General features: G+C 43.2%; 1 protein-coding gene across 1 annotated transcript; it reads right to left on the minus strand.

Annotated features, from left to right (window-relative positions):
• Nucleotides 1-1,852: 1,852 nt before the first annotated feature.
• dnajb5 (DnaJ heat shock protein family (Hsp40) member B5) lies at nt 1,853-15,543 on the minus strand. The gene is made up of 5 exons (XM_042487899.2): nt 12,689-15,543; nt 11,791-11,947; nt 10,129-10,407; nt 8,747-9,402; nt 1,853-4,055 (listed from the first exon to the last, which is right to left on the minus strand). The coding sequence occupies exons 3-5, from the start codon at nt 10,337-10,339 to the stop codon at nt 3,822-3,824; spliced, it is 1,101 nt and encodes a 366-aa protein (XP_042343833.1). The 5' UTR covers nt 10,340-10,407; nt 11,791-11,947; nt 12,689-15,543; the 3' UTR covers nt 1,853-3,821.
• Between the last annotated feature and the right edge of the window lie 269 nt (nt 15,544-15,812).

The raw sequence follows: 15,812 nt of genomic DNA on the forward strand, positions 1-15,812 counted from the left end.
AAAATGTCCAAACTCCACTCACAGAAACATCACAAAGGGAAACGTATTTTGGCAATGTTTGATGAGACAGGAATGATTTCTTTACCTCCTCCTCTTGGTTTGTAAGACCTGATAAACGATCAGATCAGCTTGTTTGCATACACATCATTATAGTTTTGAGTCTAATTGATTTTTATTCACAATATAATGTTGAGAAATCTTGTTAATCATATCCCTGTATGAATAATCATAATGGTATCCAGGTCTCTGATCACTGTCATTCCTCAACATATTAGTCGTCAATGCTGCTTTATTGAAGTACTGATGCCAGTACAACAAGAAAAATACTGCACTGAAAATCCTGCAGCAAATGTATACTGAACAAAAATATAAATGCAACACTTTTGTTTTTGCTCCCATTTTTCATGAGCTGAACTCAAAGATCTAAAACATTTTCTATATACACAAGAAACACATTTCTCTCAAATATTGTTCACAAATCTGTCTAAATCTGTGTTCGTGAGCACTTCTCCTTTGCTGAGATAATCTATCCCACCTCACAGGTGTGGCATATCAAGATGCTGATTAGACAGCATGATTGTTGCACAGGTGTGCCTTAGGCTTGCCACAATAAAGCTTGTAGAGATGTTTCACAGTATATAAAGTGGGAAAGAAAGGCAAAAATGTCAGAATTTAGCATGTCAAAAAAAGGACCAAAAACGCCATAGTATAGTATGTCAAAAAATGTCAGATTTTCACGTCATAAAAATGGCTGAACACGACATATTATAGCTTGTAGAGACGTGTCATTGTGTACAAAGTAGAACAAAAGTCCAAGCAAGGCCAAAAACATCATAATTTAGCATGTCAAAAAAAATTACCAAAAACGCCATAGTATAGTATATCAGAAAATGTCAAATTTTGACATGTCATAAAAATGGCTGAAAATGACATATTATAGCTTGTAGAGATGTGTCATTGTGTACAAAGTAGAACAAAAGATGTATCAAAATAAGTCAAATAAGCTCCACAAATAAGCAGAAAAATCTGCAGCATTAGTAGTGTGGGGGGTGGATGAGTGGAAATGTACTGTCAGGGTGTTGTGCTGCAAAAACAAAGGAGCAAAGGTGTGGTGAGTTGGTCTACAAACCAGGCCCAGGTGTGTCCCATGACACTGATTGCAATCAGTCAATCATGTCAGCTGCCCTGAAATGATAAAGCACAGCACCAGTAGAGGAAACCGTCTCAGGGGTTATGGGTGAAAGACAGACGCTGTCTCAAAACTTGTGACACCTGTGGCGTTTTGTTGTGTGATCAAACTGCACATTTTAGAGTGGTGTTTTGTTGCGTCCATCCAAAGGCACAACTGTGCAGTAATCATGGTGTTCAGTCAGCACTTTGATCAGGTGGATAGTTTAGCTTGGAAAAGAAGATCTCACTAACACTGTTTTGAACAAATTGCAACCAAAAATGAGACAAATATATCTATTGACTGCATAGAAAAGTCAAAGATCTTTAACTTGAACTTGTGAGACATAAGAGCAAGCTATTGTTCCACCGGTCTACATACACTTAAAAAACATCTGGACCAATCACAGTACACTTACATCACTAATGGTTCTTTGTGTGCTGAGAGTACCTGCTCCAAAATAGATTCTTAAAGTCCCTAAAAATGACCTAAGAACTCTGACCCTTGTTTCTGACACTACAAAAAGAGGGGCTTCTGTATGTATCAGGTCCAAAAACAAACAGAAAAAGGGTTCCCCTACTTGAACAAGCCGAGGAACCCTAAATAATTCTTGTTTGCACCTTTTTTTTCTAAGCGTGAACTAAATTTTTTGTCAACTAAGAGAAACTCAAATGAGACACACCATTAAGTTCACACATTTTGTTTTTATTTGTTGCCATTTTGAAAATATGATAAATATTGTCAGATGCTCATAAGCAGTGACAGTGTCTTTCAGAAGCAGCAGCACTCTCTGGTTGCAGCCACAGTCCAGCGTCCTCAGAGGCTCTGAGAGGCAAATACGCTCACACACTCAGACAAGTCATTCAGGTCGCTCCTATCATCTCAGATTCATCAGTACCTTTTACGACATAAAAGTGCATTAATCAACATCTTGCATTCAAACATTTTCCCACACAAATGATCTAAATGACCTGCTAGTGCTGCCTGCAGAAACCACACGCACACATACATCTTATCATTGCTGTAAACTACAGTAGGAAGAGAGCGTTCAGAGCCCCCTGCAGCTGAGACAGAGAACGGCTGCTGCAATATTACAAAACCTGTATCCTAAACAGGGTTTTCTACTTGAAAAAACAGATGTAAAGTTCAATGTACACATGTTACAGAGGACAGAAGCAAGTTATCAAATCACAAACTGAAACCATGAAACCAATAAGTAGACACCAAGGGTGTCTATTTTTGGCACTGCTCACAGTAGCACCGAGACATGGCCTTCAAATGGCACAAGAGAAAGCAGAATATACACAACAAGGCCGGGTTTCCCAGAGAAATCTGAATTATTTACTAATTTAGATTAATGCTTTTATTCCTCTGGGAAATCCAACCTGTACTTGTACGGCACTTTACAGGGATGCACTGGCAAAATTCAGCATTTTTGTATCAAATCTCTCCCTAAAAATGTCCTTGCTTACTTACAGTACAATATGGTGATTGACTTTACATTGCTTACTTGCGTTTTTTTCACCAGCTCCCAATGGCAATGTCTGACACAGCATAGGGCATCGTCTGTTGTGCAGTTAACATGGCTGGTTGTGTATATTACAGTGTGACCTATGTGTGTGTGTGTGTGTGTGTGTGTGTGTGTGTTCACATATGTGGTATGACACTGGGCTAAGGCACCTAAATGTCCCTCAGATAGCGAGCCAGGCTATTCAGTACAGAAGGGAAAGCACCCATATCATGTGCAGATTGTATTATCCAAGCTTACACTGCTGTTACAGTATGTGATTGTCATTCCCAGATTTTCCAACGCAGCTGAGATTCGCTATTATTTGAAGAAACGCAGGACTTTAAGTGCGCTGTGGTGTTGCACAAATCGGAGTACAACAGATTTTAGGAGACCGATCTTACTAAACAGTCTACAGGATTCAAGCACAATGCTCTATCAGACTGAAAACATGAAAAAGCAGGTGGCAGGTGGGGGAAGGGACTGTGTTAAACTCGGGGTTTGCACTGAACACACTGAAGCTGCTGGTACACTCAAGGTAAAAATAAATAATCCTATTGTGATACTTCCCTTGCAAAAGAAAAACCTGGAAAAAATGTGTCTTTTTAAAAAATATCTCACGCTTCATCCTATCACAAAAAGACAAGGATCAGAGGAACAGTATATAAAACCACTGATAAATCTGTAAAAAACAGAGTTAAGAAAAGACCAGTAAAAGCCATGATTGTGCTGAGCCCATCCTCAGCACCGCTCCACTGTTTGGGTGCCTGTGTGTGTGTGTGTGCGTGTGCGTGTGTGCGTGTGTGTGTGTGTGTGTGTGTGTGTGTGCGCGCGTGCGCGCGCGTGTGTGTGTGTGTGTGTGTGTGTGTGTGTGTGTGCGTTCGGGCCAAGAGACAAAACAAACACAAATAATCACATCCTGATACTGCCATTCGTCTCGGCATTCTTCCTTCATCCTCCCACTGTGAAGTCCCTACAAACTACAGTGTCTGTTTAATGCTGCGTACATTAACTCAGGACATGGGGCTGGAAGTGGAAAGGGGAATTATACTAAAAATTGTAGTAGTAGTAGTAAGGGCTGGTTTTCTGGGTTAGGGCCTTTTAGTCTGGAGTGTGTGGTGCTTGAGGCGTTAAAGGTGAGTCTTCCTATGACTGGGGAAGGTGCTGTCTGATGATCTCTCTAGACTGAGGGGGGATCCTGTCGGGAAAACGGACAGAAAACTCCACGATGAGGTCACCTCGCTGTGACGGGTTCTTGGGGAAAGGCAGGCCTTCTCCTCTGAGTCGCTTCACCGTCCCTGGCTTGATGATGTCATGACACGGGAGCGAGATGATGCGGTTTTCCAGCGTGGGAATGCTAACTGTACAGCCACACAATGCCTGGAAGAGGAGAGAGGGGAATGAGTGGGTTAATATCTTTAGTGGGGATGACATGCCAAAGCCATGAATATCTCCATGACTTCATGTTTCCATGAACTAAAAACTTTAGTTTATCTTGCCTCAGTACGTCATCCTAACAAGCCAAACTTCCACGTGCTTTCTGTGTGTGTTCATCGTGTGTGTGTGTGTGTGTGTGTGTGAGAGAGAGAGACACAGAGAGACACACAGAAAGGGAAAGAAAGTAGGCCTCACTGACAAATCCTTTTAACATCGACTGCAGCACCGTGGGGTCTACAGAACAGTGTTTGGAAGAGGAGCACTTGGAAAACATGACTTGGCAGTGGAAAAGTTTTCTGTCTTTGTGTCTGTGTGTGTAGGTGGAAGAGGTGTGTGTGTGTGTGTGTGTGTGTAAGTGTGGCTACACATTGCACAGAGGACTAATTTTAGTAACGGTCTCATAGCCGGGGCTAATGAAGTGAGGCAGGAATCGGCTGAGCTCGTAAATAGTTGGAGGCCTTGTCAGATGGGCTGGCAGGACGAGGGGAGAGAACACACACACACACACACACACACACACACACACACACACACACACACACACTAAGCCTCACCTCCTTATCACAATGCCTCATGAATCCAGTCGGAGCATGGAGAGCGCTAAACTAAACATGGGGACCTGTGGTTATCACGACTTCACAGGCTTTCCAGAGAGCATCACTCGCCAGATTTATGCTGAATAAAGACAACTATTTAAATCCACAACTCTGTGAATGAACATCCTGATGAATAAAAAACTTTTCTTATGCAATGCCTTTTTAAGCAACTGTTACAAAACAGTTACTACACAAAATAAGGCCAGTAAAAATGTGGAGAAAGGAAGACAGAGCCATTGTGAATGACCGATAATTCACCAACATTAAAAGGGTCTAGGTCGGGAATTTGCAAAAAAGAAAAACAGAAATAAAACTAGGAGACTTAAGAATGGACACTGAAAGAGGTATTCAAAGGATGATAACAGGATGTCCTGGTTTGGGGACAGTGACCATACGCTTGTAACGTCACTTGTTTCGAGTCTGGCTTACGATGTTACAGGTTCAGTGAGTAGTATTTAGTTGCATCTAGCAGTAAGGTTGCAGAGGGTTCATCTTTTTTGATATGCGGATGATCAATCATTTAGTTTTTGAAATTTTTGAGTATAGACAAAAGTGGTGGAGCAATTGATCAACAGACAGACATTGTCAACCCTAGTACCACACTGCGAGTGTTTTTATGGGACAATTTGTTGGATAATGGCATGTGTAAGAGTTATGAAGAACACATAACAAGAGTTAGTCAGAAAATGAAAAGATAAAATATTCTTGTAGTAATAGAGACCATTAAAAAGACTTGGATAAAAAACTAAATACTCTTTGAAGGAAGGAATCCATGCTGGAAAACAACCCTTAACAATGTCGTCTATACGTTCATCAAGCTATTTTCTACTCAGGGGAACCTTTATGATGGACAGAGGAGCATTAGTTAGTCTTAGTTTTTTTTCCAAAACAACTCTTAGCACCTCACAGCTCGAGGCAACCGGCCCCTTATGATGTAACAGTGATTGCCTGCATTGGCACATGCTTAACCTCTAACACCCAGCTATGTCATTATGTAGCCAATGTTGTATCAAGACTGCAGGAGGGTTTATCCGTCTCGTCTGTTTTTGGTTTATTTGTAAGTGATGGACATGCAGACAGTTGTGGTTAAGTCAAGCAGAGCAGCTGCATCAGAGGACTGACAGAGTTTTCCAGCGATGACATCAGCCTCCTTTTACCCCCTACATACATTAGAAGGTAATTTAGCCTAAGACCGAGGTCCTCTATGGAGACTAGCGCTCATCCTCTTGTTATGAACAGTCCCATTCACCAACATGAGTCTTACACACATAGACAGGTTGCCATGATGCTCGGCTCACACTGCCAGCTGATCTGAGGGCCCACTGATTGCATAAGCCTCAGCTCAGACGACATAGATCTAGAGACGGACACAAACGCACACACGGATACTTTGATTTTGGCTATATTTGTGGATATGATCTATAGATTCATCACCTATGGGTCTATATTTGAACGATGACCATCACTGGCACATGATTAACTCTACAGTTATGAGCAGCTGAAAGGACGAGTTGAAAGTGTCCTTGCACCCCAAAGTGTCTGTCCTAAGATCCACCCTGAACACTTCCTTGTCCTAAAAAGTGGTTATCGATTTACCCAGAGGAAAGGAAAATTCTTAATAAAATCTCTGCTTTGTCCAGCCTGTCTTCTTGACATAACTGAGCTCAACTGCACATCAATATGACATTGTGACCATTTTCTGACACTTGAGTTCAGCACCTGCGAAAAAGCCTTCTTGTCTCAGCCAGACCCTAATTCAAGGTCTTAAAATGCACTTTTCTCTCTCTCACTGCAGTAATCTTTATTTGTCTGAGATAATCCGCTCTTGAGATGAACAGTGACACGAACAGTAAGATCCAAAAGAAAACCTGACTTGCTTATAAATGAGCCTGCAGTTTGAGAATTTTAGTGATCAAATTCAAGTCTCAACTCTGTGCATTAACTATTCACAGACTGTCACTTCTGAGAAGCCTATGAGCACAGCAAAAGAGCTCCTATTGATATATTCTTTTGCTTGTTACTTCTCCTGAGGAGGGAAGACTATTGTGAGCAGCAAATTTTTCCTCTGGGTACTCTTTTAACTGACAGGATTAAGCAGCAGTAGTTGCTAAAAATATGCACATGCTGCCTTACTCCCACTGATTCAACATCTTGTGGATAAACAATTTCTAATTTATATTAGAAGTGAAGCTGCAAAGATCTGTCCACCCTGCTTTTGAGCCCAACAGCCACAATTAGCACCTACGTGTATTTGGATGGATTTTGCTGCTGCGCTGAGCGCAGTGGTGACAGGAGCTGGAAATGCACTGCCACAGACGACTTGAGCACACTGCAGTGGCATCGTTAATGCCAGAATGAGCCAGACTATAGATCCACTTATAGGCTGACTTCAGAGAAATCAATGTGTCAAATTCCTGCTTAGCTCTCTAACTGACTGCTGTCACAGCGAAAGAAATTGCAGGGCTGAGAGCTGCCACGAGCAGAGCCTCCGAGGAGTTTACAGGTTGGTCAGACGAGCTTGGCGGCACTAAATGAAGCTGCTCATCCGGGCATGCTTCAGGCAGTAAACAAAACTGAGCAGTCAAATAGCAAGGGATTCAAGCAGCAGCCAAAATAGGATAAATTATAGATTACACTTGCTTCTTTTTCTTTAGAACGAGCACTTACTAGAAACAATCAGAAACAATCATCTTGTCATCTAGGTTATATTATCTCCTGGTGCAATGCATAACATTTGCAACATTATATGTGGCTGGTATGCAGCATGTAGCTGGCGCTGTTTTCACTGCAGCATCACATCTTCAGGGAGGCAGAGCAGAGTGGAGCAGTGGAATATGAGCTCTTATTTGCTTTGGATACTGAATCATCTGACCCACTTCCCTAATATTCCCCAGATACCCCCCCCCCCTCCTCATCCACATCTCCCCTTCTCTCCCCCATCCCGTCTTTAGCTGCATCAGACTTAAGTCTCTTATCTGGCTGCTGTGAGAGAAGAGGACTTAGCTGTGGGTGTTCTGCAGTGCAAACTTAATCGTTGTGCAGGTTTGATCAAGTACCATCTCCTGCTTAGTGCGCCTTAATAAACTCCAATGTGCTCTCATTAACTAGGCCGTCTTCACAGATGTGCAGGTGTCCTTGTTTACCGGTGAATTACTTCTGCAGAGTCGCTGCTGCTTTTAGAGGAAAACTGTTCAAAATTGGCTTGAGTGTAGTACACACAACTCCCCTGACATCTCCAACTCTTTGAGAACACCTGCCATTAAGCCAACCATGTGGAGCACAGGCCAGTGAGTGGCAGCGCCATTAGAAACATTAAAGCTTGTGTAATTCACAGACAGAGCAGAGCTGTGCTGGACCCGTTGCCCTCGTAGGAACGGCTAATTAAATGTCCTGCCAGTCACAGTAACAGCAGCCTGGATTGTCACCACTGTCACACTACAATCCATCTTTAACTGAGTGTATTTGCAAATATGGTAGAAAATGCTGGAGTGTGCGCTTGCATGCACGTTTATTCCGGTGTGTAGTTTTATGTGTGCCTGCTTGCATGTGTGTTTATGCATATATATTCATGCAGCAGTGCAGAACAAGTGAGGACGCTGGCTCTGTGCAGGTCACACAAGGACAACACATTCCTGCTGCTTCTCTCAAACTACAGCGACGGAGACGCTGCTGTTCACTGATCCTTCCCTCTAGCAACACACACACACACACACACACTCCTAACTCAGTGTTTTATAAACGACCACCCATCCAGGACATAATCCTAGCCTTAAATTGAAGTCACACCTCTCCACCTCATCCATGGTTTTCCCAGGTTGAGTGACAAGAATAAAACAAAGCGTGCCATTTTTGGATATTCATCTAAGCCTTTGCAACTCCATGAATGTATTAAATTTCTGCCTGGTTTGCTCCACTGGGAATCAAACTCCCAACCTCAGCAGCATTATCTATTCATCTACAAGCAGAAAGAGAGAAGACAGACATGAAAGCAGATAGCAAGACAGACAAGAGAGGTTAGATGAAAGGGGACAGACGCACCTCTTTTAGACTGATCTTGCAGTTAAAAATGATATTGGAACCGTCTCTCTTGAAGTGGACGTGTCCTTTGTCTTTAAGCACAAAGGCTATGTCGGCAGGAATGTTCTCCGGGGTCTCGTCCCCCTCCTTTGGGAAGGTGATCTTGGTCCCCTCCTTCCAGCCCTTCTTTATGATAATGTTGAGGATCTTGTCCTCTGTCCTCATGCTGCGCCCGTCCGGGTTCAGCCTGCGGCGGGTGATCTTCATGCGCTTGGTGCAGCCGTGAAAGATCTCTTCCAGCGAGACCTTCAGCTCGTGGACCACTGGAGGGTCCTGGTGCTTTCGCCCCGTCCCCAGACGCTCTGATGGCACCCCCCTCCTCCTGCGGCCCTCCCCCGGGAAGCCGTTGTTCATACCTGTCGGAAAGCCAAACTGTCTCCCGATATGAGCAAAGGGGTCATCCTCGTCCATGTCCATGTCCTGATCTGCATCGTGGTCGTTGTGGAAGGAGAAGCCGTTGGAGCGGCTGTGGCTGCGGTTGGAGCCAAAAAACATGTCAAAGGGGTTGGAGCCTCCAAAGAAGGAGGCGAAAGTGGCATGGGGGTCTCCATGGAAGGTGTAGTGGTACGTCGAGCTGCCAGGGGCACCCGAAGAGCTGCTGCCTCCTGTTCTCAAACCTGAACGAGACAGGAGAGAAAAAAACGTGAGACCTCACATGCAAACGCCCACCATACTGAAAAACACACATCAATATGATACCAGACACAGGACAATGTTCCGAAAAGACGGCGTGTGGGTAACAGCACAGAGAAGAGCGGAGCCCACGTGGGCGGGAAAAATCCCACAGCATCACTGATCTTCCAACAGTGCTGGTGGTGGAAGGACTCATGAAATACCAGGTCACTCAGTCCAACACGCTCACACAAATACACACAGTAACGCACACACCTTTTCAACAGAGACACATGCACAAAACACCCACAAATGCAAACTACAGCAGCCGCAGCTATTCATATCTCCACCACGTAATGATCTTAAGCCATTTGTCTGTCAGCTAACACACACACACACTTACACACACTCACACACTACACTAGCAGCTGAGGTAGACTATAAGGTATTAGAGCTAGTAGGTGCTGTTGACACTAAAGATAACAATAGACAATCACATTTCTGCATGTACACACACAAGAAAACATGGAAGAGACACAGTATTATTACTTCAGTGACTGAAGCCCACCAAAGCCCTCCACTGTCATATTAGATGCTGGTCCTGAGCTATTTTAATAACAACTTAATACATCATAACGCCTGTTAAACAAGGCCTGCACTCTCTGACCGCTTTCGCCAAATCATCCTGCACAGACAGACAGGATCAAACCCAGACATGACCCCCTCCTCACCTTCCTCTCCTAGCTGATCGTACACCACCCTCTTCTTGGGATCGCTGAGGACCTCATAGGCCTCTGCGATCTCTTTGAACTTCTCCTCAGCATTGGCATCCTTGTTCTTGTCAGGGTGGAAGCGCAGCGCCATGCGCCGGTACGCCTTCTTGATCTCTTCCTCGTTGGAGCCCTTGGGGATGCCCAAGGTCTTGTAGTAGTCCTTCCCCATAGCTGCACACACGCATACACTCTCCGGATTGGGACCCCCCCCTCTTCTCCTCAGGTTGTGATCAGTCACTGGTGAGATACAAAGCCACTGTCAGAATAAAACTCCTCTCAGGTGGATGCTGGTCAGACCAGCAGACTACATATGACCTGGAAGGGATGCAGGGTGCTTGCAATACCAGGGGCAGAGGGAGTATTCAAATCTGTTACTTAGGTAAAAGTACTAATACCACACTGTAAAAATACTTTGTTACAAGTCAAAGTCCTAAACTAAAAATGCTACTTAAGTAAAAGTAAGTTTATTCAGAAAAAAAGTACTTAAAGTGTTCTAGGTATAAGTACCCAATGCAGAACAATCTAAACACTCAAAATTATATAAAAACAATAGAAAAAACACCCCTAAGTGAAATATTATAAAAAAGCAAATAAATAATATATATATGTATGTATTAAAAAAATATTTTTTAAAAAAGAAAGAAAAAACAATACAGCTAGAAAAAAAAGAAAAAAAGTCTTAAATGTTTATCATAATAGTTTGCAATTAATTTCAGGTCAATCAACTGATTGATTGATTAATCAACTAATCATTACAGCTGTACTCCTATAAACTGTTAGGTAATTTAATTTACAATAAAACATATTTTATAAACTTTTCTTGAGTTTTTTTTGGTTTGTTTTTTGTTCTTATTTTTATCTGTAAAGCTGTCAGACAAATATAATGAAGTAAAAAGTACAGTGAGTAAATGTACTCAGTTACAGTCCACCACTGCTCAATACCATCTCTGGTTAGGTGTTAATGGGCAGACAGAGGGCTGGGTTTTACTAACAGTTGCTATGGGGATGTGGTTGCTGTGCTGATGTGCAGTCAGGTAGAGAGTAGAGGAATCCCCTTCATCAGGGGGCTTCTCCCTATCGCAGGGAGACCGCAGGTATAGACAACACCGGGGGCCATTTATTTAAAGTGTGATTTTGTGCGATATGAATACAATTGGCTTGACTATTGGCTGATGATTTGCTGTGTTAAAACCAGCTGGTGACACACACACTCTGTCAGACAGCAGAAATCCTTTTACTGAGACACTGCGGTGCCTGTGAACAGCACACAGTGATCGACCAAGGGAGAATAGCCGAAAAGTCGACGAAAATGCACCGTTACATGTAATGTTATAACACTATTGTAATTTGCTTTTAATAATCTACTTTAGACAAATAGCTAGAGTTCGCAATTGCATCACAGAGCCCCATATCGACAATTTAAATCAGCTAGTTTCCAATTTTTGGATTACACCGACCGATGAACCAGTGATATTTTCCATATTAGCCCATAGAATAAAAATAATATAATAGTGACGGTAAAACAGGTTTAAAAACACACTGCGAGATCGGGGAAACGCGGATTAAAAGGGGCGATAGTAAACGAGAAACGACATGAAAATGAAATCGATAAATTCCTACCAGATCGCTCGTCAGAATATGGAGAATATCAGTTCAGCATGGCCCGGCTCCTCTCTCCCTTTCTCTCTTCAGCCCTTGTTATCTGCCTGCCGCCCGGCTCTGCTGCTGGCTCCTTATGAACTGACGTCAGGACGCCGGGCCGCGAGGATCACAGTCTCTGAAATAACCGGTGACCAAACACTCAGTCGCATCTGACGTTTCCCTGGAAAACCTCGGACCACTGCCCATCCATCCAGCCTGCCATATACACTACATAACCCCCCAGCTGGAAGAAGGGCTGAAATCAATGACTACTAACGGAGCAAACAAAGGTGGAAAAAAAGTTCATTTTGTGGCAAAGAGATCCATTATTTAAAATCATGCTTAATTACCTTATTAACCATTTTAACTATAACAAATTCAAAAACACATTGAGAGAACGCAATGAGCAACTTAAAAAGACATGGCCAAAAAATTACAATAAAGTAAAGAATTAAATTACCCGAAAATAGGCACGTAAAGAAAAGAACCAAAAAAAAAAAAAAAAGCTCCAAAGAGTGCTGAGAATTTAATAAAGATAGCTTAAGTGTTAACTGTTATATATATATATATATATATATATATATATTATATATTATATGAAGAAATCAAACCAACTTGCGTAGGTTTCAAAGAGGCACAGCTTGTGAAAGGTGTCTGAACGCAGCACAAGAAAACGGATGTTGATCCAGGTTTCAAAGGGTTAAATGAGGCTGAGATACCAGATTTCAGACAACTCTTTATCCTGATCATGGTTAGTACATTTCTCTACTCCCCATCTATGACTATTATCTTCCACAGTTTTCGACTGTGCCATGCAATAACAGTGAACCAGTTTAAGCAACTTTTGCGTAAAAACGCATGAAGATGTTTTCCTTACCGAGCCCGCAGCCTCGTGTCCGCTCCTGGTCCTGTCTGTGTTTAAAAATCCGTTTGCAGTCTGGAGAGCAAACCCAGCCCTCTCAGCTAACCAGCAGCAGCCAGCAGGGCTCTTTGTTCAAGGTCTGCTCACAAACACGCTCAGCGCTCACAGCGAGCTACATATAGGGTTAAGTTTGATTTAAGGATATAATATAGAAACACAGCATTGCTTTAATTATTTCACTTTTTTTGCAAGATCTAGCGGTGTGAGCAGTGCAGGCATGTCAGAGGCTGTGGCGGATCACCGTGCAGGGAAACAGAGTCATATTTGGGGAGAGAGAGAGGGAGTCCTGATAGCTGACAGAAAAACAATCACCTGATAATACGTGTGCGTGATCGTGGAGTCGTGCCTGGGTTCAGTTGGTATAAACACTGAGTCATGTGATGACTCCATATACACACACGCATTTTTATCTTCTATGTTAAGATTTATTCAGACACATCCTACTTTCCCCCAACTTTAACCCTTTCCTTAACTTTAAATTTACACAGTGCCCCCAAATAACCCCCCTGTCCTCAGATAATGTCTTGACCTTAAAGGGAGAGCTCACTCCAAAATTAAAAATGCATAGTCTTCCACTCGTGCTATTTATAAGTCTGGATTGTTTTGGTGTGAGGTACCCAGTGTTGGAGATATCAACCATAGAGATGTCTGCCTTTTCTCTAACATTGTGACATTACATAGCACTCGGCTTGTGGTGTTTAAAGTGGCACAAAAAAGGAGGAATATTACGCATTTTGGGTTTGGGCATGAACCACACACTGTCTATAAAGATGGACAACAAAGTGAAGGCAAAACATCTAAATTGCGGACATGAATTGGCTTCATTTTTGTGCAGTAGGAAGAGGTGGAGATGTGTTGTCTATCGTTATATACAGTTTATGCCATAGACTGTATTCAAGCATTAAAGCGTTAATGCTACAATTTACCCCACTGTCCCTTTAATGCTAGACCTCATCCCAATTAAAACTCCAGAGACCCTAAAGTCACACCCAGGGATGCTGTTACTTATTCTGGCACTGAAAATCTATATTGAAACATACCACTTCCCTAACTTTAAACCTTGAAATTAACCTCATCATTACATTTTTTCCAGCAAAAGACTCAGAAAGACCACGCAGAGATACAAATGAACTACAAAGAGACACAACTAACTACGAAAAAAGGCAAAAAAGACACAAAATGACCTCAAAGAGACACAGAATGACTACAAACAGACATAAAACCACCACAAAATATGTGTCCAGCAACTATTTAGAGGGTGGCAGGGTCTTTTGCATATCTGTGCCTGGGGGTGCATTATCTCATACCTTTAGTAGTGCTTATTCCCAAACAATATCCAACAAAAATAGTAGAAACATGTTGTAAGGCTGGAACTACTGGACCCCTGAAGTCCCGAGACCCTGGAGCAGTTTCCCAATTTGACTGATTGGTAATCCAGCCTTGCTCTGCGCTTACCTTGACTCTATTTGACTTTCAAAAAGCTCTTCATCACTCCCTGAATCCACACAAACCAACATTAAATTGTTCAAAATGTTTCTATTTGTCCTTGATTGTGAGATTCGGTTCTTACAACAAACACAGTGCACCCTGAAGGCCAATATTGCTCCTTGACTTCACCACTGTTGTCAGTTCAGAGCAGATCAACAAGCAGCCTACCCAACTTTCTAAAAATCACACATATTACACCACCGGCGGAGGTCTGACTCATTACTGATGACTTTTACTGTTAAGAAGGTACTCTCAGCGGGGCGAGGCGCTTTGCTCTGCTGGGTCAATGTGAAACAGAAAGAGAGGGAGAGAGAGAGAGGGAGAGAAATAAAGACTCATTTAAGGTTGAGTCATCGCTCCCCATCGGACTGGCGAGGAGGTGCGAGAAAAGTGGGTGTCTCAATTTGAAGGAGCCTGTCTGACACACACACATGCATGTACTCGCACACACTAAACATTTAAAACAAGGCAAGCACAGTGGAGAGAGAGATTCCTGTGTGTCCAGCTGAGTGCGTGTTTTGGCAGCAGGGAGTGACTTCAGGCCAGTGCAGCTGTCCCTGAAGAGCAACTGGTCAGCAGTGGAGTGTTATTCATGCTCGGCCCTCTGTTCAGCCTGTGATGGACAGCGGGGCATATTAAAATTAACTGATGGAAACCTGCACCTGCCTGTGCCAAGTGTACACACAGGTTACAAAACAAACTTACTCATTACTGTCAGCAGGGCTTGCATAACATGTGAGACTTCAGAGAATAAAATCACATTTCTTCAGTGTTTGTTTTATGTCTGCAGCTGCCAATAATGACAGAGAGGAGCCGATCCACCACGTGCTGCTCTGATTGCTGAGCGTGCACTCATAGAGTCTAGGAACAACTATCCCTGACCTGATGCTGGGTTTCCATGGTGACACGGGAATCTGCTAGACAGAGATGTGTCTGCCAGTAATACGCCGTCTCAGCAGTGGGTCCTCTGAGCACGTGTTTAGGTACACATGTGAATGAGAGCTTGAGAGCAAGCTGTCACATAAATATAGACTGCTCCCGTCTACTAGCGCCACCTGAGCTGAGAGACAGAAGGTCGTTTAGATGGCGTGAGGAGACAGATGAGGGGTTCGCATAATACACCAGAGGCCGTTTTGGAGCTTGAAAAGGAGGCAGCGATGAGCGACTGTAAGCATCTCCCACCTCCTCTCTCTCGCAGCCTCAGAACATCCCGTCCTTTCCACCTCCTCTCTCACTTCTACCCTTCCTGTAACCATAGAGACCACCGTTGCCTGAAGAGAGGTTTTCTCCCAGACAGACGCGGTGGTGTTAAATGAGGATACTGGATGTATGTGTGCTCACACAAAAACACACAGCTCGATTTACAGACCCCCCTCCTGAACAATCTCCTTCAGCTGGGGACATGTAGCTCCGCACAGAAAGAACAACAGGACGCGGATGACAATTAAATTACTGAGACACGGTACGCGCTTGTCATAACAGGCTTCTTAGACAAGGAAGCTTTAATTTCAGTTTGACCATCTGCAGCGTTATGCATAAAGAATGCAGATTCCAGTTTTGTTGCAGAGGCTGCACAAGTATTGCTGTCTGG

Source organism: Plectropomus leopardus, chromosome 4 (genome assembly GCF_026936395.1).
Source record: "Plectropomus leopardus strain MGB_pleo_1.0 chromosome 4, ASM2693639v1, whole genome shotgun sequence".
NCBI lineage: Eukaryota > Metazoa > Chordata > Actinopteri > Perciformes > Serranidae > Plectropomus > Plectropomus leopardus.